This window comes from Mercenaria mercenaria, chromosome 5 (genome assembly GCF_021730395.1).
Source record: "Mercenaria mercenaria strain notata chromosome 5, MADL_Memer_1, whole genome shotgun sequence".
Lineage (NCBI taxonomy): Eukaryota > Metazoa > Mollusca > Bivalvia > Venerida > Veneridae > Mercenaria > Mercenaria mercenaria.
In genome coordinates this window covers 56,484,126-56,507,067 of record NC_069365.1, presented here as the reverse complement: position 1 = coordinate 56,507,067, position 22,942 = coordinate 56,484,126, and the positions used below count along the sequence as shown (strand labels likewise).

The 22,942-nt window shown below is 33.7% G+C and overlaps 1 protein-coding gene across 2 annotated transcripts in view; it reads left to right on the top strand.

Moving 5' to 3' along the window:
• Positions 1-4,260: 4,260 nt before the first annotated feature.
• Positions 4,261-22,942, top strand: part of LOC123559046 (uncharacterized) — a 30,199-nt gene continuing 11,517 nt past the window's right edge. The window contains exons 1-2 of one of the 2 annotated variants that reach the window (XM_053543664.1): positions 4,261-4,401; positions 19,139-19,228. In XM_053543664.1, the coding sequence (XP_053399639.1) occupies positions 4,372-4,401; positions 19,139-19,228 (120 nt within the window). In that variant the 5' untranslated portion in view covers positions 4,261-4,371. Of the gene's footprint in view, positions 4,402-16,251; positions 16,377-19,138; positions 19,229-22,942 lie in introns of those variants that run through there. The other variant, XM_053543665.1, reaches the window with a different exon arrangement.

The window sequence follows — 22,942 nt, the reverse complement described above, 5'->3', positions numbered from 1 at the left end:
GCGGGTATTGTACTTCCGGATCGTGACATCATCACCAGGTAAAGGTCGTCTGGTGGAAGAAGCTAAAATATATAATATATATCATAGCACCATAGCAAAAAAACAAGTCAGAACATAAAACTGCTCCTTTGGGTACACCATACCTCCGTAGGCTCCCATAAATAAATAGAGGATATTTGTTTGTTTTAGTGAAAGATCGAAATATATTTCACCGAGTGAACACTTTAATGCAATATTTTCACGAGTGGCACAGCAGTGCAATGCAAATCAAACGTTTTACAATAGCTGGTATGAATGTAATATCAACTACCATACAACAATACGGACATTGTATGTATATGCTATAGACTGGCAGTAATTTTTAAATTACAATAACATATTACATACACGGTACTAGACTTGCCACATAGATTTATACATTAGAATGCAATGCAGTAACGGCGTTCCATAATTAACAACGAAATGTTTGACATATGTTTATGACAAAGAGTAATTCAGTATAAATAAATATATTTCAGTATAAATCTTACAGCTTATACAAACGAAACATTTTATATTCCTCTTTCGAAATAATTTACAAAAGCCTGAAAAATTTAATAAATTATCCTGACATACCCAAATTAGCCAAAATCTCATGCCAAAAAGTAAACATTACGAAATTCTAAAATAAAAATCGTAATTCAAAAATTATACAAAAATCTAACAAATGAATTTCTTACCTCGATCGAGCAAAATTTTTACCAAGAAAAATCAATTTGACATAAATTCGTCTAATGTCGAAAATGGTGTGCACTAGGCATATCTAGTCCAGTCTATTTGTAGGGTTATGTCCCGCCAAATACTAAATTTCATGGGACTCACGACATATGCGTGAACTCAGACTATTTGCATTTCCACGGGAATCACGATATCGATATAGCCGGGAAATCTGACTACTTTGGCGCGGATTGGAATTGTACAATTTAAGGCCCGTTATAGTGGTTTTGGGGATAAAAACATAAATTACTGAAGTTTATAAAATATCAACTTTCTTATTACTGAACCGACTTTAATAAAATTTACATGGAAATTTAAGTTAAGAAATACAGAAAAACATGAGAGGTATTTCATGCGTAGAATCTGACATTTACCTCAATAACTCAAAAATTTACAAAAAAAATTAAACTACAGATACATTGAGGCCCGTATGGCAGCTTTATAAACAGCTCAGATTAGACTTCCTATATGATAAACGAAATAGAAAACGAAACTTCCACGATTAATTAAAGTGCATTTTTTGTTTTAAGTAACAAGTTACAGGCAACCAAACAAAATACCAAGCATTGAGGTCAATTAATACAATTAATAGTATTCTCTAAGTATTTTTTCGGCGACGCCGTCTAAATTCGTTTTCGTTACCTATGCCACGTGACTTCAGTTTGCAAATCAAACTACTTGATAACGCATTATAGATAATTTATCAGAATGGAAGATTTATGCAACACTCTGCCTGATTGGACGAGAGTGTCAATTTCTTTCACTCTGTTGATTGTGCTACGCTGAGTGAAATGTAGACAAAGCGTTTATCCTAAACGACGCTGTTCACAGTTTTAAAGCTAACTTTGGCTCAGTATATTTAGCAAGAATATTGATATATCTCAAAATGATAAGTAAATTTAATAAATATGATAAAAACCTGTTCAAATACCAACATATATCAAATTAAGGAAAGAGCTGAATACGGTCTGCGTATCACATGAATAAGGATGTGATAAGAATCTTTTATGTAGAGAAGTGATTTTTAAAAGATTTTCCTTGTTACAATTGTCGTCTGTATATGAAAAGGTTTCTTGCTTTTGAGACTTATTCAGATTGCATATTAAAATGAGTACTTGTTTGCTTTGATATATTTGTTATAAATTATTTAACTGATTTATTATATATGAATATTTTTCTTTAGTATGGTATGCAAATATTGAACTCAGTTGAAATCTGTTTTATTATATATATGCTAAATAATGACTGAATCTCATTACACACTGAAATGAAGGTACGCTGCATACAGTTTATCTATGTGATATGACTACGGTCAAACTTTGCTTATGAAACAGAAATATTGAAATAATTACAATTGTATGTTTTGCTTGACCTTCACTTTTTTATAGGTGTGACGTCATTGTCCAAAGATTCATGAATAGCGAATATGCATTTGTTAAAGCGGGATCAGTTGGCCTATTTTAGAAATAAATAAAAATAATAAATAAAAAAATCCTTTAATTGATTTTTTCTCATGTATTCTAATCAAACTTGATTTGTAGCATCTTTATTAGGCCTGCAGCCAACTTTGTTCAGCTGGGACATTTGACCCCTTTTAGGGGCTGCTAGAGCTAAAACTAGAAATGCCTTTATACAGCGTCTCATGAACAGCTTGGTGGATCTTTGTCATACTTGGTCTGGAGCATCATTATAAGGTCCTCTTCCAAATTTATTTATATAGGAACTTGGGCCCTATTAGGGACCACTATAGCTAAAAGTAGATATGCCTTTCTTCGCATTAACCACTAAATTGTAATAGATTTTTATCAAACTCGATGTGTAACAATATCGTAAGGTTTCCTGCTATTTTGTTACAAATGGGGATAGGGACCAATTTAGCTAAAAATATAAACACGTTTAATGACCTCTTCTCATGAACCGCTTCATGAATCTTCATCAAACTACTGCTGTAATTATTCGTCTAAGGATAAACGAAACAAAATTGCAACCCTACGAAACCTTTGCGAAAAATTAAAAGAGAACCATTTAAATTGTTAAAGTGCGGTGTTTAGTTTTGCAATTTGAAAAATGTTAGATGAAAGATGAATGTTAGATGAAAAATTCATAAACTTTTTTCCTTATTACAATTCGCCGACCATCATTTTTAAAGATATTTCTTGTTTAACAATTGCCTTATTAAACTATGTATGGAATAATGTTATAAGATCAAATTACTTCATATTTGCTTTCCTTTCGAAAAACCTGTCAAATTCTTTTTGACTCTGATTCTGACTGTGGACTCTTTTGCGAAACATAAATCACACTGTGCAACAAACAATTGTACCCGGTTCAAACTGCTCATATAAACAGGTATTACGCTTCGATCTACAGTCCAAACATATTTGTTAACATGAACGGATCCAAACCGTAGGGGAAGAAGCATTTTATACAAATGTTTCGATGGCAAAATACAATACACACCGTAGCCCTGACCAACCTATAAACTTGGCCAGTCTATTTTATAAGTACAACAACAAGGTTGACCCATTTAAACGAGTTGTAGACATAACATTTCCACAATATTCATAAGCAAGATAATAAATTCAGTTTAAAAAGATCTAATACAATCGTTTTTTTTTTACAGGAATGTTTACTGATAAATGAGCAAGCTGACCGGGTGTTAATCTGGTTCAAGCTCTGATACTAGTATATAGAGAGATATATTAACCTAAAATTAGTATACAAATTTTTGCTACATATCATTTACCCACATGTTTTGGTCCGTCTCGGTACGTCGATTGTGCATTTTGTTTGAAAACAAGGAAAAAGACAAAAACTTCCGAGTACCATAGAGAATTTATTTATATTGTGTTCTTAGCAATAAGCAATTGTCAAGCAGAGCACCATCAAAAATATCAAAATTTCCCCAGATACAATTAAATTGTATTGGGTTATTCTATATTTAAAGGGCTATTCTAACAACGTATACGTAGGCTTATAAGTTGAATAAGAAGACATGTCTAATATGTTTTAGTTATAGTAGATATTAAGATGAACGCTTTCATTTTATGATACATGATCCATTCATACTACTTATTGTCAAATTAAAGCTTTTCAAGACGTAAGGTCAAAATTTCTGAACATTATGATGACCGAATTCTTACGGAAATTGACTTTTACACTGAAAATGAATTTTTAAAAAGGAAGAAAAGCCAGTCATTTACATTAATTCTGTGTAACCTTACTATGCAATCATCCTATTAAAACATACATTTGTATGCAATCGAAAGAGGTACAATGTTGGCCGCGTCCGTAAGATTCTATTTCTATAAAAAGGGCTATAATATAGCGAGAGCCAAAAGCTTTTGAAAAAGACAACAAATCGATGCGAAAGCTTGTACATCTTAGACATCATATTTTAAGGGGTAAAATGAACTTTTACGACAAAGTTACATGACTCAAAGTGTCCTATATCAAAAAAAAATGAGATGATAAATCAGATATGACAGGATTAAAAGACAAGAGGCAGTAACAGCTTGATATCTTTTGAAACAAATATAAAGAAGTACAAGTCATTTTCCGAGCGTCTTTGGAGCAAACATAACAGATATTTTGAACTTAAAGTTTTAACCGAAAATGCCAGGATCAGGCTCTATGCTTACAATAGTAAGTTATATAATTATATAAAATTTAGATTTTATTTTCATTTTATCATATTTGCCATTCGTTGTAAAATATGCTAGCCTAATATGTCCTTTTTTACAGTCATTGCTTCTTGGTTTTTGAATATATCAGGAGACAAAAAATGTATGTAACAATATATTTAATTTAGAATTTTATAGAATAGAAAGTATTAATTTTGATTTTGTTGTTAATTTATAGATAAATTGCAATTTTCTAAAACATGTGCAAACGTACCAAACAAATGTTTATATTCATTCCATAAAAGAAGTCTTTGTAACGATGGTTGCTGCCAAACATTCTAGCATGCAACTGCTGTTCTTGTCACTTTTCGGGGGTGTTTTAACAGGAGAGTAAACGTGTGTTAACAGAGAGATTCTCGCGCTCGCGTGCTGTTATAACACCTTTTTATGTATGCGCATTCCGTTGCAAAGTGTAAACGTCATTCGGCCCCAAAACGGATAATTCTAAACGAAATGACGTCAACGTAAGAAAACAACTCAGATATTCCCTCGCATTTCATGGAAATTTAATGACGTTGAGTGACATTGTATTCTTCTATCAGATTTTATGCATTTTATGCTAGAATAGCGTTAGCGTATGTTCATTTAGTGTTATAACATTTGCAGAATACCTCGGGATACGTTGGTACCCTCGCCCTAACGGGTACGGGCACCAGCCAATCCTTCGTGATTCTGCAGATGTAACAACACGGAAAAACCTGCGTTATCCCTACAATGTCACATGCTACTTGTGTCTTCCTACAACCGTTTCACTATAACATACATTGCATAAATTTCGTTTGTAATATATGTCCATACAATTAATAGTATTCTCCAAGTTTGCACACTATTTTTCTTGGGGGTCCAGTGGAAAAAGGTAGTTTTATGCAAGAATGTATTAAAGGAACGCGCACGGAGGATGTTAAAACAGACAATATCTTCATTTGTGTATATTTGGCAGCTTCTGTTAGAAATGTACTTTACGCGCACCTGTCAATGAGGTAAAGTTAACAGGGATCTACTAGTAGGGAGTTTATTTATATTGATCAGCCTCAGTAAACACTGGACTTACAACATAGGATTTACACTGCCAGTATTTTTTTGGACTGACCCAAATATCTGTAGATAAGCTGGTCGAACTATGAGGCTCGTTTCTTCTTCTTGTCGTTCGCAATACCGGATGGCTGTGTAGACATAGCGACATTGCATGGTGCTGTGGTTCGTTAAGAGAGTGCCAATGGCCCAGCACCTTTGTCTTCAACTCTCTAGGTTTCTTTCGGGGTTACCTCACCCTTAGTTCCGAGTTAAAACCCTATCCTGGTAACACAGGAGCTATTTGTCCCATAGCTGGGGGTCTGTTCATAGGCATCAGGGCGTGTCCACACACCGGTGGGCCTGGCACGCCACATGTCTGGGGGCAGACCTCCTCGTTTATTTGATGTCATATCCAAAAACATTCAAAGAATACGAAATTACTTAATTAACTGGAGCGGTTCACCAATGGTCCTTGAAATGCATCATTAGCAGAAATGAGTTTACCCCTAACAAAATATGCCCAAGAATTAATAGATGATACAAAATGTCAACGATCCTATTTATATACACAAGCATGATAATTTCATGTTTTACGAAGATACTGCATGTATGAAGTACCTATTTTCTTATATGAATCTGGGTTCAGTATACATTTAAATATTGCTATGTAACCTTTTTATCACATTTTGAGGATTCGAACGATGGTTGCTATGCGTTACTAGTGTCTTCCTACAACAGTTTTGCTATAGCATACATTGCATAAATTTCGTTTGTAATGTATGTCCGTACAATTAATAGTATTCTCAAACGTTTACGATTATAACTAAAATAAGATTTAAATACCTTGCCGAAATTTAAATCTAATGTTCGTACCTAATACAAATTAGTTCAAATGCAAAACATACTGATTATGTTCGACATATCCGTTTGAAACTCAGTGAGAAAGTCGTTTTGAGCAGCGCCATGAGAAAACCAACATAGCGCGTTTGTGCAGTCTGGTCAGAATCCATGTTGTTCGTTTTCAAAGCCAATTGCAATTAGAGAAACTGTTAGCGAATAACATGGATCCTGACAAGACTGCGCGTGTTTAGAGTTGTTAGGGTCACTGTCGTGTTCTCTATTACAACACAGAATTTTCCGAAGCCGATATGGCTGATAAGAGCATTTTGGTATCAAATTAAATAAGATATCTGTTTAATGTAATAAACATAGAGATAATAAGTGAATAATGAAAATAAGATAGATGAGTTAGATGAAGACATTTGGTCATGCCAGATTTATACAGCAATCTTTTCATGATAAACACGTACAAAGGCGTTTAACATGACACGAAGGTAGCCATTTAGGTCTACAAATTCATCATATTCCAATATAAACACAGTGTTATGCGAGCAGTGGGACAGAGCGAGAGAAAGCCTGCAGAACACAGAGACGGAAACGCTATTAGATATAGGTCTGTCCGACTACTTTAGCGTAGCTCTTTGTAAACAGACAGTCTGGTTCTATCAATAAGTCCAACGTTAACGATACACTCGAATGTGTTTTCCCCTGAGAAAAACGAGTTTTTTTTTTGTTATGTGGAAGACACTCAAGAGCGTCTCAGAAATTTTCAGTGCCTAGATTTGGATTCTCATTGTGTTATCCGTGGGGAATTGTCACTTTTTCAACGAGTATGACATCTGGTGAGTATACACACACCAGTTTGTATATCTGACGTACGAAATCTTCATCCAGATTTCAATACCTTAAGTCTGAAATGACCTGCCTATCAATTTTGACATTTTTTTTTAATTATCGCCATCTGCTGTACATATACATATGACAAACATGATGACGAAAAAAAATTGTTTCTGTCTCTCTGTTTACTGGAAATTAACAAATCACCGACATAAAACCGATCTTTCCATTGTATTTACAGACACCTAATTATCAAAGGTGTAGGCTGAACAAACTACGTATTACATGTATCAAATTCACAGTGTTTATGGATTTATTAGGCGAGTGGTTCCAACGTAGTTTGAGTGGTGAAATATATGCAGAATGTTTGTTCAAATCGTGTTACTTCATCCAAATAATAATGCATGAAAATGCAACATGAATAAGTCATCGTCGTCAAAACAAGTATTGATTTTTCCAGTAATCTTTGGGTTTTCAACAGTTTATTGCAGTATAATATTAGCTATATAAAATGTAAATATTTGAACATCTCTCATCGAACATATCGCTCATTGGTACCGAGTAGTAATATAGTAATAAAATCAGGATATGTCTTAGACAAATATGTTGTTTGTTTCAATGTAAGATTTAAATATCTCTCACAAGCGAACACCAGATGCAATATTTTCATGAGTGGCAAAGCCAAGAGCGAATATGTAAGACATGTTGTTTATGAATGAAAGATATTTTGCTCTTACATATAAAACTAACAAAATTCCTTTTTATTTAATGTTTTGACTAAATTTATTCATTCTAAAGGTTCTTACCAGTGAAAAATATGTTTGATATTTTTCACTGTGAAAATACCTGATATATTTCATTCTAATATTCTTATAATTCACTAAAAATATTGATTTCTGTTATTTTGGTCTGGGCCCTTAAACGTGTAACATAACTTATAACAGTCTGAGAGAAAAACAAGGGGCCATAACTCTTGAACTGGACAGATGCCACTTATTTCCTGATATTTTGTCTAAGTGCATGATCCAGTTATATTTTTCCATACAGTCATACTTTTCTGTCTGTGTGGATCTGTTCTCTTGAAAACTGTAAGAACAGTTATCCAGACAAGCATTTCATTTGTAAAATATCAATGGGATATAGCTCATATCAGATAACACAATGTATGCATAGAACATGAATATGATATGTCCTAACAATAGGCGCATGTATACTTCATTATGATACTTTGCCTTAAGTCTGGCTCAGATCATTTGAAAAGTGTAAAAGGAATTTTCTTGTCATAGGTAGTTTCAGTATTGTGTAAAAAACAAAGAAAAATATCAAACAGGGAATGCCACGCACCAAAAACGTAGCCTCCTAAAAACGAAACCCCCAGCACGCAGACGCGTGCACCACACACACACACACACACACACACACACACACCCAAAGCCAACACATAAGGACAAAACGAACAACACACACGCACACAAAGCCAACACATAAGACGAAACGAACAAACAAAGGAACACAGTGGGGCACCGCCTTGAAACGGTCAGTGGCAAAAACACCACTGGGGAGCTTAAACCGGTTTATGGTGCACCTAACCTCACTCTTACCCCCACCATGTTCCAAAAACATGGAACAGTGTAAATAAAAGTAATCCCCTCCAGGTGAATCTCTTACACACGTAATGGAAACAAAAAGGCATGGCATGTAAAACACAAAAATGCTCGTGTATAAATATATAAAAAAACAAACCTTAAGAACCAAAAACGTATGTACTCAATGCCTTTTCAGAAGACAGAGCAACAAGAGAAACATCCTTAAGGGCCCGACGAAACAGGCCAGAAGACAAATATCAAAATAGTTCAGTCCTGGTAGGATTTAAAAGCTGCTTATCATAGAGTCCTCCCCCTCTTCCGTCAGACGCAATGAAAGAGGGAAGCGTAGTGTCCAACTGTAAACGGGTTGAACACTAAACATGCGGTATGTCTCAAAACAGTTGGGTCGTAACCTCTTTTAATAAAACGTTTGATAATCTTTCCAAATACATTTGGAAAATTACCATGACCCAAGATCTTACGAAGTTTGTAAACCACATCCCCATAAAAAACGGGTTTAGAAATACCTTCTCGCAGAAGTGTCTTTAAATTACTATTGAATTTTAAAACTAAATCAGAATTACGATAATAAAATTTAGCAAAATATTTACGCAATTTGTTATAACGGTAGCCTTGCTGAAGAAGTTTACCTGTAATATATTGATTACGTTCATTGAAATGTTTGACATGACTACACGCTCTGGCAAACCGAATTAATTGAGAAATATATACCCCATAAGATGTAGCCTGAGGTACATCCCCATCCAAATGGGGAAAATTTACAATATTAAAATTAAAATCATCCCTCTTGTCATAAATTTTGGTATGTATAAAATTGTCATTAATAGAGAGATGTAAATCTAAAAATGAAGCATCAGTATCCGAATTGTTAGTTTTAATTAACTGAAGCTCCCTAGGATAAATAGTACCCACCAATTGACCAAAAAACGGATTATCCATATTAAGAATATCATCTAGATAGCGTGATGTATTATTAAATGCCGTTATAATATCTGCCTGCGTATCTGGAGAGAGGCTCAACATAATATACAACATTCCGTAAAATTTTAAAGGACCGTAACAAGTTACTCCTTTACCGAGCAATATATACGCATGTGCTGACACCATGAGCACTCTCAGAGTCATACAGACATAACCGGATCTCTTGAAAACGAAGTAGTTAGCGCCAATATTAAATCTCCCCTATTGGATGTACGCACGTATTGAGTGCACAATGTTAGGGTTAGGTTTAACAAAGACATTCGATGTGTGTGTGTGTGTGTGTGTGTGTGTGTGTGTGTGTGTGTGTGTGTGTGTGTGTGTGTGTTCACTCAATGTTGGAGAATTGGTAATTTCGGAAAGGACGGACGGATGGACGGACATAACATCAAGTATGCCCACACACACTTAAAAGTAAATAAAACTGAATGTAACAAGGATTGTACAAATTGCATCCCACATTCAAATTGTATTACCTTTGGAAAAATTGTTGCTCTTTTGTGTTTGATGTTATTCAAGGTTTAATGTCTTAAAATACACATTATACATTTATTAATATTTACGTATCTTCGTATTGCTAATTCATATCAATTTCATATGCGCAGTATCATGTTTAAAAAAATTCAACAATGAGCCGCACCATGAGAAAACCAACATATTGGCTTTGCGACTAGCATGGATTCAGACCAGCCTGCGCATCCGCGCAGTCTGGTCAGGATCCATGCTGTTCGCTAACGGTTCCTGTAATTGCAATAGGCTTTGAAAGCGAACAGCATGGATACTGACCAGACTGCGCGGATACGCAGGCTGGTCTGGATCCATGCTGGTCGCAAAGCCATTATGTTTGTTTTCACATGGCGCGGCTCAATTGTTTATATCAAGATCAAGCTGCTGCTTTTCCGAGTTTATCAATTAAAACTGACCTTTCTTAAACAGAATACAAAGTATTTACATGACATTTAATCATTTACTATATAAATATCTTTATTTTTAAACGTGTTACAAAAGCTGATATGGACAGAAATATTTAGAAGCCTCAGTGACAGCGCGGAAGATTTTTTTTATCTTCAGTTAATTAAGAAAAGAAAATCAATGTGTATATTTTTTTCTGATCAGATGGCGAAAAAATAGGTGATAATACTATCTAATACTGTTTTAATTTTTTTAGACGTTCCAAACTTTGAAATGTTTACAGTAATCTCATGACCATATTACTTTCAAACAATGCTATACCGTCTTTTAATGTCGTTCCTTTAGAAAGCATTCGGACTATTGAGTAGATCTAAACCAGATATCATAATTTTAATAAATGGTAAAACTTACTATAAACAAGAGCAACCCCTGTGGATGCCATTGTTTCTCTGCAAGTGCCGGACAAGATGTAAGGAAAGAGTAATAGTAATGATAAATAAGTGTGCAGAAAGGTGGACCTAAACGAAAATTTAAACAAAGCCTACGTCGACGCCGATCTAGTGACGGCAATACCTCATACCTCACAGTTCCAAACAAGCGCTCTATGATCTTCACTGGCTACCCATCAAAGCCAGAATCACGTGTATAATTGTCCAGTCGGAAATTCTCCGGAATATCTTTCAAAACTTCTCATAAAACAAACTCTTACATTCAAATTCCGTTACTGGGTGCTTCGTTGTTCCTTTCAATAAGCGCAAAACGTTCAGTGACAAAAGTTTTAGTACTGTTGGATTTAAACTCTGGAACGAATTGCCTCTCAAAATAAGGAACTCAGAAACATTAGATGCTTTCAAAAAGAAGTTGAAAACTCATAATTTTAGAAATTACTTTGCGCTCTTTTAGAGCCCTTGACTGTGATTTTGAAAATATTGTGGTAACATGAACTGGATGATTCTTGCTGTGTAAATACATTCGAATATGTGCAATTTTATCACTGTTTAATACAAAAGTATAGCTGTTTGTAATAACTTATGGACATGTCACTATAACTAACGTTTATAAATCTTAAATTTTAAGATGCATGGTCTTTAGTTTAATACTTACTCAATACTAATAGTTTACTTACCAATGATAGTTATGCTCGTTTATTTCTTACATCTTTAACATGTTTTAATTTTTAGACGTAAAAGTTTTGTATGTTTGTAAAACGCCATTGAATATGTTTTAAGTAAAAATAGGCGTTTAATCAAATAAAACACTTTCAAGTTTCAAGTTATTTTGTTTGCAAGCAAATCTTCTGGGTCCCAAATTTGGGCCTAAAACCATATCTATTTTACTTCTGGGACATATGTTACGCCCTTTATCCCTGTATTTTAGTGGGCTACCGCACACCCGTTCAATATCATATTTCAAAAGGCTTAGTATCTTTTCTACCGATCACTAAGCCGAGGAGAACAGCATGCGGGTATAAAAGTCCCTCTAAACCTTGAAAACGTTGACTCCGTTTTGGCTCCCTATGATGGTGTTTGCATCGCTGAGCTGTTTCAGTTGATTGCAAAAGTCATCGTCTTTGCGGTTACGGCACAACCATGGGACGAAAGCTCTGCGCTGGGAAAATCACATCCAGGCGAGTGAAGGCAAGTTAACCCCGGGCATTGTACTTCCGGATCGTGACATCATCACCAGGTAAAGGTCGCCTGGTGGAAGAAGCTAAAATATATAACATATGGTAAGCACCATAGCAAAAAAACAAGTCAGGGCATAAAACTGCTCCTTTGGGTACACCATACCATCGTAGGCTCCCATAAATAAATAGAGGAAATTTGTTTGTTTTAGTGAAAATATATTTCACCGAGTGAACACTATAATGCAATATTTTCACGAGAGGCGCAGCCACGAGAGAAAATGTAAATTATGGTGTTCACGAGTGAAATATATTTCGATCTTACACAAAAACAAACAAATTTTCTATTTATTTTATGCATTTTTAATGTTTTTAACCAAAATATATTCAGTTTGACCGCGGAACGTCACGTTCATCGCATCATAACGTGATCGTGACGCCAGGATGTCTTTGTAGAAAAACTATAATTCTAACACAGTCCGATTCATTTTCCTATTAAACAAAGAAGGCAGAAAACAGTGAATTATTATACAACAAATCACTGTTCTGACGTCACAATTATTACGTCATGGCGTCAAACGGCATAGCGGCGCTCTGGAAAAGAAACCGATTGAAAACGGGCACATTTTTAATGAATGTCGTCAAGGATATACTTAAAAAGTCCTTGCTAACGTGTTAGAATCGAAATAATATATCTCATTTTGTGAGTTGCTCTTGAATAAATCATTGTTTGTCGTTCAGAAGCGTATCATTATATCACTCGGGCTGCGCCCTCGTGATATAATTCCTTCGCATCTGAACTCCAAACGATAATTTATTCAAATCACTGGATGAGATATATTATTTCTTAAACAATTCTGCTACGTTTTCTGATTTCTTTGACATTTTATTACGATAAAATGTAAATATTTATGATCCCTTTATTATTTTTATACATCTTTACCTTTACTGAAGAATATTTCCTAAGAAATGTCCTCTCATTTATAATTCATATCTTTTCGCATTCACATGTAGTTCCGTATCAGTGAAAAATAAAAATGATATTTTCACTGTTTGAAACAGTGAAAATATCAATTTCATTTCACTGATAAATTTCAGTATTTCACAGAAGAGTATAAAATAATATGTGCTACTTATACAAAATATGAGTGCTACTAAGTTCATACGTCACGTGATTAAAAAACGTCACTTATTACTTCCATTTTTTCTAAAATTAATTACTTACAAGTCTAAAGTTAAAGTATGGAAAAGATATGAAAAGTTTGTGATGAAAAACTATAGATAATGAAATGATAAACTGCAGCTATTATTTACAATCACAAATTAACAAAATGCAATGCAAATCAAACGTTTTACAATAACTGGTACGAATGTAATAACAGGTACCATACAACAATACGGACATTGTATGTATATGCTATAGACTGGCAGTAATTTTTAAATTACAATAACATATTACATACACGGTACTAGACTTGCCACATAGATTTATACATTACAATGCAATGCAGTAACGGCGTTCCATAATTAACAACAAAATGTTTGACATATGTTTATGACAAAGAGTAATTCAGTATAAATAAATATATTTCAGTATAAATCTTACAGCTTATACATACGAAACATTTTATATTCCTCTTTCGAAATAATTTACAAAAGCCTGAAAAATTTAATAAATTATCCTGACATACCCAAACTAGGCAAAATCACATGCCAAAAAGTAAACATTACAAAATTCTAAAATAAAAATCGTAATTCAAAAGTTATACAAAAATCTAACAAATGAATTTCTTACCTCGATCGAGCAAAATTTCTACCAAGAAAAATCAATTTGACATAAATTCGTCTAATGTCGAAATTGGTGTGCACTAGACATATCTAGTCCAGTCTATTTGTAGGGTTATGTCCCGCCAAGTACTAAATTTCATGGGACTCACGACATATGCGTGAACTCAGACTATTTGCATTTCCACGGGAATCACGATATAGCCGGGAAATCTGACTACTTTGGCGCGGATTGGAATTGGACAATTTAAGGCCCGTTATAGTGGTTTTGGGGATAAAAACATAAATTACTGAAGTTTATAAAATATCAACTTTCTTATAATGAACCGAATTTAATAAAATTCACATGGAAATTTAAGTTAAGAAATACAGAAAAACATGAGAGGTATTTCATGCGTAAAATCTGACATTTACCTCAATAACTCAAAAATTTTCAAAAAGATTTAAACTACAGATACATTGATGCCCGTATGTCAACTTGTGACAATAATATCATGATTCTTGTCCATTTTTGCCATTTTCGATTTGCCATCCGTTACGTATGCTTGTAACACATAGAGAAGGTTATCAACGGTCATTTTATTCAATATACTGTTCACTGGTTTTGATTTAAGATTAACATATGTCACTTGAGAAACAGTTGTCTTATTGTCAGCAAACTTAGTCAGGTTTGATGAAATGTTAGTAAACAACAGCTTTAAAAACAGCTCAGATTAGATTTCCTATTCGATAAACGAAATAGAAAACGAAACTTCCACGTTTAATTAAAGTAAATATTTTTGTTTTAAGTAACAAGTTACAGGCAACCAAACAAGATACCAAGCATTTAGGTCAACTAATGTATTTAACAATTGCCTTATTAAACTATGTATGGAATAATGTTATAAAATCAAATTATTTCATATTTGCTTTCCTTGTGAAAAACCTGTCAAATTCTTTTTGACTCTGACTCTGACTGTGGACTCTTTGCGAAACATAAATCACACTGTGCAACAAACAATTGTACCCGGTTCAAACTGCTCATATAAACAAGTATTACGCTTCGATCTACAGTCCAAACATGTTTGTTAACATGAACGGATCAAACCGAAGGGGAAGAAGCATTTTATACAAATGTTTCGATGGCAAAATACAATACACACCGTAGCCCTGACCAACCTATAAACTGGGCCAGTCTATTTTATAAGTTCAACAATACGGTTGACCCATTTAAACGAGTTGTAGACATAACATTTCAACAATATTTATAAGCAAGATAATATATTCAGTTTAAAAAGATCTAATACATTCGGTTTTTCTTTTTTTTACAGGAATGTTTGCTGATAAATGAGCAAGTTGGCCGGGTGTTAACCTGGTTCAATCTCTGATACTAGTATATAGAGAGCTATATTAACCTAAAATTAGTATACAAATTCTTGCTATATATCATTTACCCACTTGTTTTGGTCCGTCTCGGTACGTCGATTGTGCATTTTGTTTGAAAACAAGGAAAAAGACAAAAACTTCCGAGTACCATAGAGAATTTATTTATATTGTGTTCTTAGCAATAAGCAATTGTCAAGTAGAGCACCATCAAAAATATCACAATTTCCCCAGATACAATTAAATTGTATTGGGTTATTCTATATTTAAAGGGCTATTCTAACAACGTAAATGTAGGCTTATAAGTTGAATAAGAAGACATGTCTAATATGTTTTAGTTATAGTAGATATATTAAGATAAACGCTTTCATTTTATGATACATGATCCATTCATACTACTTACTGTCAAATAACAGCTTTTCAAGACGTATGGTCAAAATTTCTGAACATTATGATGACCGAATTCTTACGGAAATTGCCTTTTACACTGAAAATGAATTTTTAAAAAGGAAGAAAAACCGGTCATTTACAATAAGTCTGTGTAACCTTACTATGCAATCATCCTATTAAAACATACATTTGTATGCAATCGAAAGAGGTACAATGTTGGCCGCGTCCGTAAGATGCTATATCTATAAAAAGGGCTATAATATAGCGAGAGCCAAAAGCTTTTGAAAAAGACAACAAATCGATGCGAAAGCTTGTATATCTTAGACATCATATTTTAAGGGATAAAATGAACTTTTACGACAAAGTTAAATGACTCAAAGTTTAAAGTTCAGTGTCCTATATAAAAAAAAAATGAGATGATAAATCAGATATGACAGGATTAAAAGACAAGAGGCAGTAACAGCTTGATATATTTTGAAACAAATATAAAGAAGTACAAGTCATTTTCCGAGCGTCTTTGGAGCAAACATAACAGATATTTTGAACTTAAAGTTTTAACCGAAAATGCCAGGATCTATGCTTACAATAGTAAGTTAAATAATTATATAAAATTTAGATTTTATTTTCATTTTATCATGTTTGCCAGTCGTTGTAAAATATGCTAGCCTAATATGTCCTTTTTTACAGTCATTGCTTCATGGTTTTTGAATATATCAGGAGACAAAAAAATGTATATAACAATATATTTAATTTAGAACTTAATAGAATAGAAAGTATTAATTTTGATTTTGTTGTTAATTTATAGATAAATTGCAGTTTTCTAAAACATGTGCAAACGTACCAAACAAATGTTTATATTCACTCCATAAAATGAAGTCTTTGTAACAATGGTTACTACCAAACATTCTAGCATAAAACTGCTGTTCTTGTCACTTTTCGGGGGTGTTTTAACAGGAGAGTAAACGTGTGTTAACAGAGAGATTCTCGCGCTCGCGTGCTGTTATAACACCTTTTTTATGAATGCGCATTCCGTTGCAAAGCGTAAACGTCATTCGACCCCAAAACGTATAATTCTAAACGAAATGACGTCAACGTAAGAAAACAATTCAGACATTCCGCGCATTTCATGGAAATTTATTGACGTTGAGTGACATTGTATTCTTCTATCAGATTTTATGCATTTTATGCTAGAATAGCGTTAGCGCATGTTCATTTAGTGTTATAACATTTGCAGAATACCTCGGGATACGTTGGTACCCTCGCCCTAACGGGCACGGGCACCAGCCAATCCTTCGTGATTCTGCAGATATAACAACACGAAAAAACATGCGTTATCCCTACAATGTCACATGTTACTTGTGTCTTCCTACAACCGTTTCACTATAACATACATTGCATAAATTTCGTTTGTAATATATGTCCATACAATTAATAGTATTCTCCAAGTTTGCACACTATTTTTCTTGGGGGTCCAGTGGAAAAAGGTAGTTTTATGCAAGAATGTATTAAAGGAACGCGCACGGAGGATGTTAAAACAGACAATATCTTCATTTGTGTATGTTTGGCAGCTTCTGTTAGAAATGTACTTTACGCGCACCTGCCAATGAGGTAAAGTTAACAGGGATCTACTAGTAGGGAGTTTATTTATACTGATCAGCCTCAGTAAACACTGGACTTACAACATATGATTTACACTGCCAGTATTTTTTGGACTGACCCAAATATCTGTAGATAAGCTGGTCGAACTATAAGGCTCGTTTATTTGATGTCATATCCAAAAACATTCAAAAAATACGAAATTACTTAATTAACTGGAGCGGATCACTAATGGTCCTTGAAATGCATCAATAGCAGAAATGAGTTAACCCCTAACAAAATATGCCCAAGAATTAATAGATGATGCAGGCGCGCGATTTCGGTCCGCTAAACTCGCCCCACCCCTCCCGACTATATCGATTCCGTTTATGTTATACATGCATTTTTCAATATCGAGATTAAATCGTTAATCACTGAAACAAAATGTCAACCTTTTAAAACATATTTCTAGATCTTCTTCTTGGCGTTCACCATATATATTTCTAGATAATATTTATGTAACAATTTGAATAAAAAAACTCAAAATGTTGAAAAGAGAGCTTAAAAACAGCTATTATATGACATTGAACTTTGAATTTTTATGAACTCATACATTATTTTATGTAATATTGAATAGTTTAACTGTTGTGATTTATTTTAAAACAGACTGTATAAAACCTTTTCTAAACATTTTTTAAGATTTCAAATTAAGTCCCTTCAACTCGACAATGACGAAAACAGATATTTATATATGGCATTGTTCGTTCCTTGAGTGGCTTGGATTTCTAAAATTTCATACGTTGTCTGGTGCATTATTTATTTTTTTGAAACATTCTGCAAGTTTTGGTTTGCATTCTAGTTAATACAAAGTCGGAAAAGAAAAACAAGTGTACTACCTCAAAGCTATTTTTTCAATTTGTCTGTTGTCCTATTGTGGTAACACATTAAATTTCTAAATATTGTAAATAGAGTGGTCTTAGTATTTTGGTAGGTGGGATTGTTGGCATGCCGTAAACCTTCTATGTCATACAGTTTTCTTATTTGCAGGTGGCTTCAGCTAACAGTTTCAGTGTGGTATCCCTACTTCCAAGCTACATTTTAAATCAAACTATTTGTTTACTTCAGCATTGCTTTGAAAGAACGGTGTATTAAATTGTAGTTATTCTAAAGGTCTCTAAGTGCGACAGTAGAATAGTTTTTAATTTTACACGTATCATTTAGATATCCTGGTGGCTGTTAATATTGTTTTAATGTCGTTGCTAAATAAGTATTTTTCCCAATGATTTCAATCCATGAAAAAAAAAAGAAAAATATATTTTTCAAAATCAAAGCGTAAATTTGTTTCTGCAGTGTTGTCGGGTTTTATAAAGAATGAGAGGACCAAAGCTATAACTTTTGGATGCAAAAGAGAAATACTTACAGTATCAAAGAAATTCTTGTAATACAAAATGACCGGAAAGTAATATTTGCCTTTAGATATTTTGTGTTTTTTTATGAAACAATACATTTCGTAAACTGACAGTTTGTGTAACTTGCTGTTTTCATTGTATCCGGCAATGTATGGCATGTAAAACGTTTTTTTTTCAGATGATCTAATACGAAAAAAAAACTGTTCATGAAATGTAAAAAATTACAAACTATATGGTTTATTGATAATTTTGTATTTCGTGTTGTCAGATAATTTTGTATTACCTACAGCTTTTAAATGATTTTTATCGTATCATTAGCTTTTTGAGTATTGTTTCATATAATATTGATATTCGAGTAATTTTCAGATATTGCTGACATCAGTTGCTGTTTTGCAACTTTCCGAAGCCGGTTGTCCAGGTAACCATACTCGTACGCCTTGTGACGAAGGAAATCCAGTAAGTTTTGATTTCAGCTTTGACCAACTGAATCCATTAGTTCAATAACAGCATGTCATGCATGACCTTTTCATTGAAAATCATTTTACTGTTTCTTCGAAAACATTGAAAATACTATAGTCCGTCACTGACATCTTATTCTGAATGTTCAACTAGGGAACCATGGTAAACCTCTGGTATGCGAAAATGCTGACCTCTGAGCCTTAGGGTTTTGAATGGGTAGTCAGGTAGATATTTGGACTGATTAGGTCAGGTTGCGTTTAATGAACGCGGTATTACCTGCTGGATATTTAGACTGGTTAGGGAAGGTTGTGTTTATCGAAAGCGGTATTACCTGCTGGATATTAATCTTACTCTGCGCTCCCAAAATACATTCCTGTCATTTAGCTTAATCAGACATTGCTTTGTTTAGATCAGAGATTCACATTTCCTAATGTTCCGCAATTATTTCATTGAAGAAATAACACATTTGACTACTTTTACATTTTCATGCCACCCCCACGTTCTATTTTATTGGGACAAAAGTTAACGAATCCTTTACTTAGTCATTTCTAGTCGTGTTCAAACACATAGGTTCACGTTAATATTCACACCTTAATAGTCAATAGTCAATAAAAGTATAAAAATTTAATTCATAATTTTCTATTAGAATTAAAAACGATAAAACCTTTAGAACTGTATCGGCCCACGCACAAAAGGAGCGTATTATTTTACACATGACTCCGTAAAGGTAGTACTAATCAGTATTATTTTTTAGTTAAGTTTATTATTTAACACTCTCGGCACAAATACAATTGTTACATGAGGATACACAAAATCATTTACACACATACATTATTTTGCCAGGCTGTGTGTACAAACAAACAAACAAACAAAAATAAGGGAAATTTGAGATGCACACAAGAAAAAAAAAAACAACAAAAAAAAAACGCAACTCTGATTAGTGCAAATTTGACGTTTATTTATTTATTTATTTTGTTGGATTTAACGTCGCACCGATACATGATAAGTCATATGGCGACTTTCCAGCTTTAATAGTGGAGGAAGACACCAGGTGCCCCTCCGTGCATTATTTCATCACGAGCGGGCACCTGGGTAGAACCACCGACCTTCCGTAAGCCAGCTAGTTGGCTTCCTCAGCAAATTTGACGTAGACTACGTACGAAAGTGATCACTATAGCTCAACCTGAGCTACAGACCCGGATTTGTGAAAATTTAACGACAACAACGTACGAAAGTAATCACAATAGCTCACTTTAATGTTACATTTGTACAAACCAGATTGCGCTATACATAAACCTTTAGAGTCCGCATACTTATAATTAATCCAGAGTATATATAGGAACAATATTAGAATTCATTTAGAAAAATGGTACCAGATTTGATTGCCGGTTGATGTTTTGAAGTGTTTAAAAGCGACAAAGATAATATACAAATATTTGTCTGTCTACCCTCATCTTTTTCGTTCTTTGAGATACTAAAGTTAACACAATTTACAGTACTATTATGGATAAACGGAAGCAGTTTTTTTCTAGTATTCGTGAAAAACGTTCATTTCAAGAAATAATGGAATTCGTCACTAATTTCATTCGACCGACATAAATTACATTTCCGCTGTCTCTCAAAACACCGCACCATCTTAGTCGTTCAATTTGTAAACAATTAATACACATACGAAAATGATAAAATTTTGAACATGTAAAGAAGATAGAGTATCCAGATATTTTTCATATTTATGTACAGTTTTTTAAATCTTGTAGTTTTGACATTTAGCTGATTCATTTATATCACTGTGCCATCGCTGATGTATTCGGATTGTAGAAATTGCTCTACCTTATACAATAACAGTTCCCGAGATTGAAATATTGATTGAACTAAATATAGCTTAAGCAAGAATTGCTTTAACATTTTTAATCAACCATAGTTATCATTGTTTCTAAGATACCATCTGTGTGTGATCTAATATATTGAAGATGATAATTTGTTTTCATATGACACAATGCTATACCATAATCCAATAATTCGCTTTTTAATCGCTATAGACATAGGATATCTTCCTAAATCACCGTACAACACTACTTTAAACATGTAGAATATGTCCGTGGAAGTCAGTATGTACCTTTTCTAAAACAGAAAGATCAATATAACCCCATACTTCGCATCCATAAGTCAATATTGGCAATATAGTATTATCGAACAACTTTTCTACCCAGGTGCCCGCTCGTGATGAAATAATGCACGGAGGGGCACCTGGGTCTTCCTCCACCATCAAAAGCTTGAAAGTCGCCATTTGACATATAATTGTGTCGTTGGTGAGACGTTAAACCCAACAAAAAAGTTTATCGCCTGTTCAACTATGCTTTTTTTGTTTAGTTTTGCTTTAGCAAACTGTCTGCTTTTAGAGAGAAAAAAACAATTCCTAATTATTCAAAGTTATATACCACTTCCAGGCTATGATCATCAATACTTATGGTCCTATTTCTGCCAAATATATCGCCAAACACAACAACTTTTGTCTTGTCATAATTAATTTTCAAAGTTTTACAATATTCATAGAATGTGTTAAGAACTGTTATTAATTCCTCTTCGGTATTTGCAAAAACAATCGTATCATCTGCATAAAGGATAACCAGTAATTTTAAATATACATCTACATCATTATCAATAAAATCTACACTAGGTACATCACGAAATATTAAATAATTTACTATGTCATGTAGGAAGAGAGAAAACAGGACAGGCGATAAATTCTCTGCTTGCCTTACACCAGAGCTACACATGAAAATATTACAAGTTTCGTTATTATGACAATACAGGACTTTATATCGCTATACATATTTCTGATTATATTTATCAATTTACCTTGTATTCTATAAGAAAACAATTTTCACCATAGACCTGCACGCCACACGGAATCAAATGCTTTTTGAAAGTCGATAAAGCCACAAAAAGAGTTCCTCTTTCTTAGTTTTACAATATTCGGCCAGCATACTAAATGACGAATATATGATCAACAGTTGAGTGTTTCTTCCAAAGTCCAGCTTGATTTTGATTTATTATATCATTTGATTCTAGATACATTGTCAATTTTTCATTTAAAACAGCCGTAAATACATTACCCGGCATGCAACTCAAAATAGTTATCGGTCTATAGTCCAAGTTTTAACGCTATTCCTGTTCAACCAATTTTCGACATTGTGCGTTCTGAGCTGTTCTCACTGCAAGTCAGTTGAACAGGAATAGCGTTAAAACGAGAATATTTTGGTGGGGAAATCTTAGAATTGGGGCTAGCAATTTAAAACAGGTTTCGAATCATGTGTATGATATTAACACAACAAATTGAATAAAATACTTACGCCCTGATTTATAATTTTTGTTTACCTTTCCACTCTCACTTTCGAGTTCAAAATGACGTAGTGCGATCACGTGATTGGGCACACTAGTATATAGAACTAATTGTTCGTTGATTAGGCCTTAACCTATACTTGTTTTTTTTTTATGTGTACGACTCCTAGTCTGCCTCACGTGCAATAGCGTTGGTATGCCCAACCTGAAAGGTCAATGTTACATTTGAACGTTACGGGATAAAATGGAGACAACACAGCTTGTTTTAATCTCCAAAGTTACCTTCGATTAAATAATTTTAAGATATCTTGGTTAAATATTATCATCAAGATCAGGCAAGCTGTCGCGCGCAAATCCACGTCATTTACT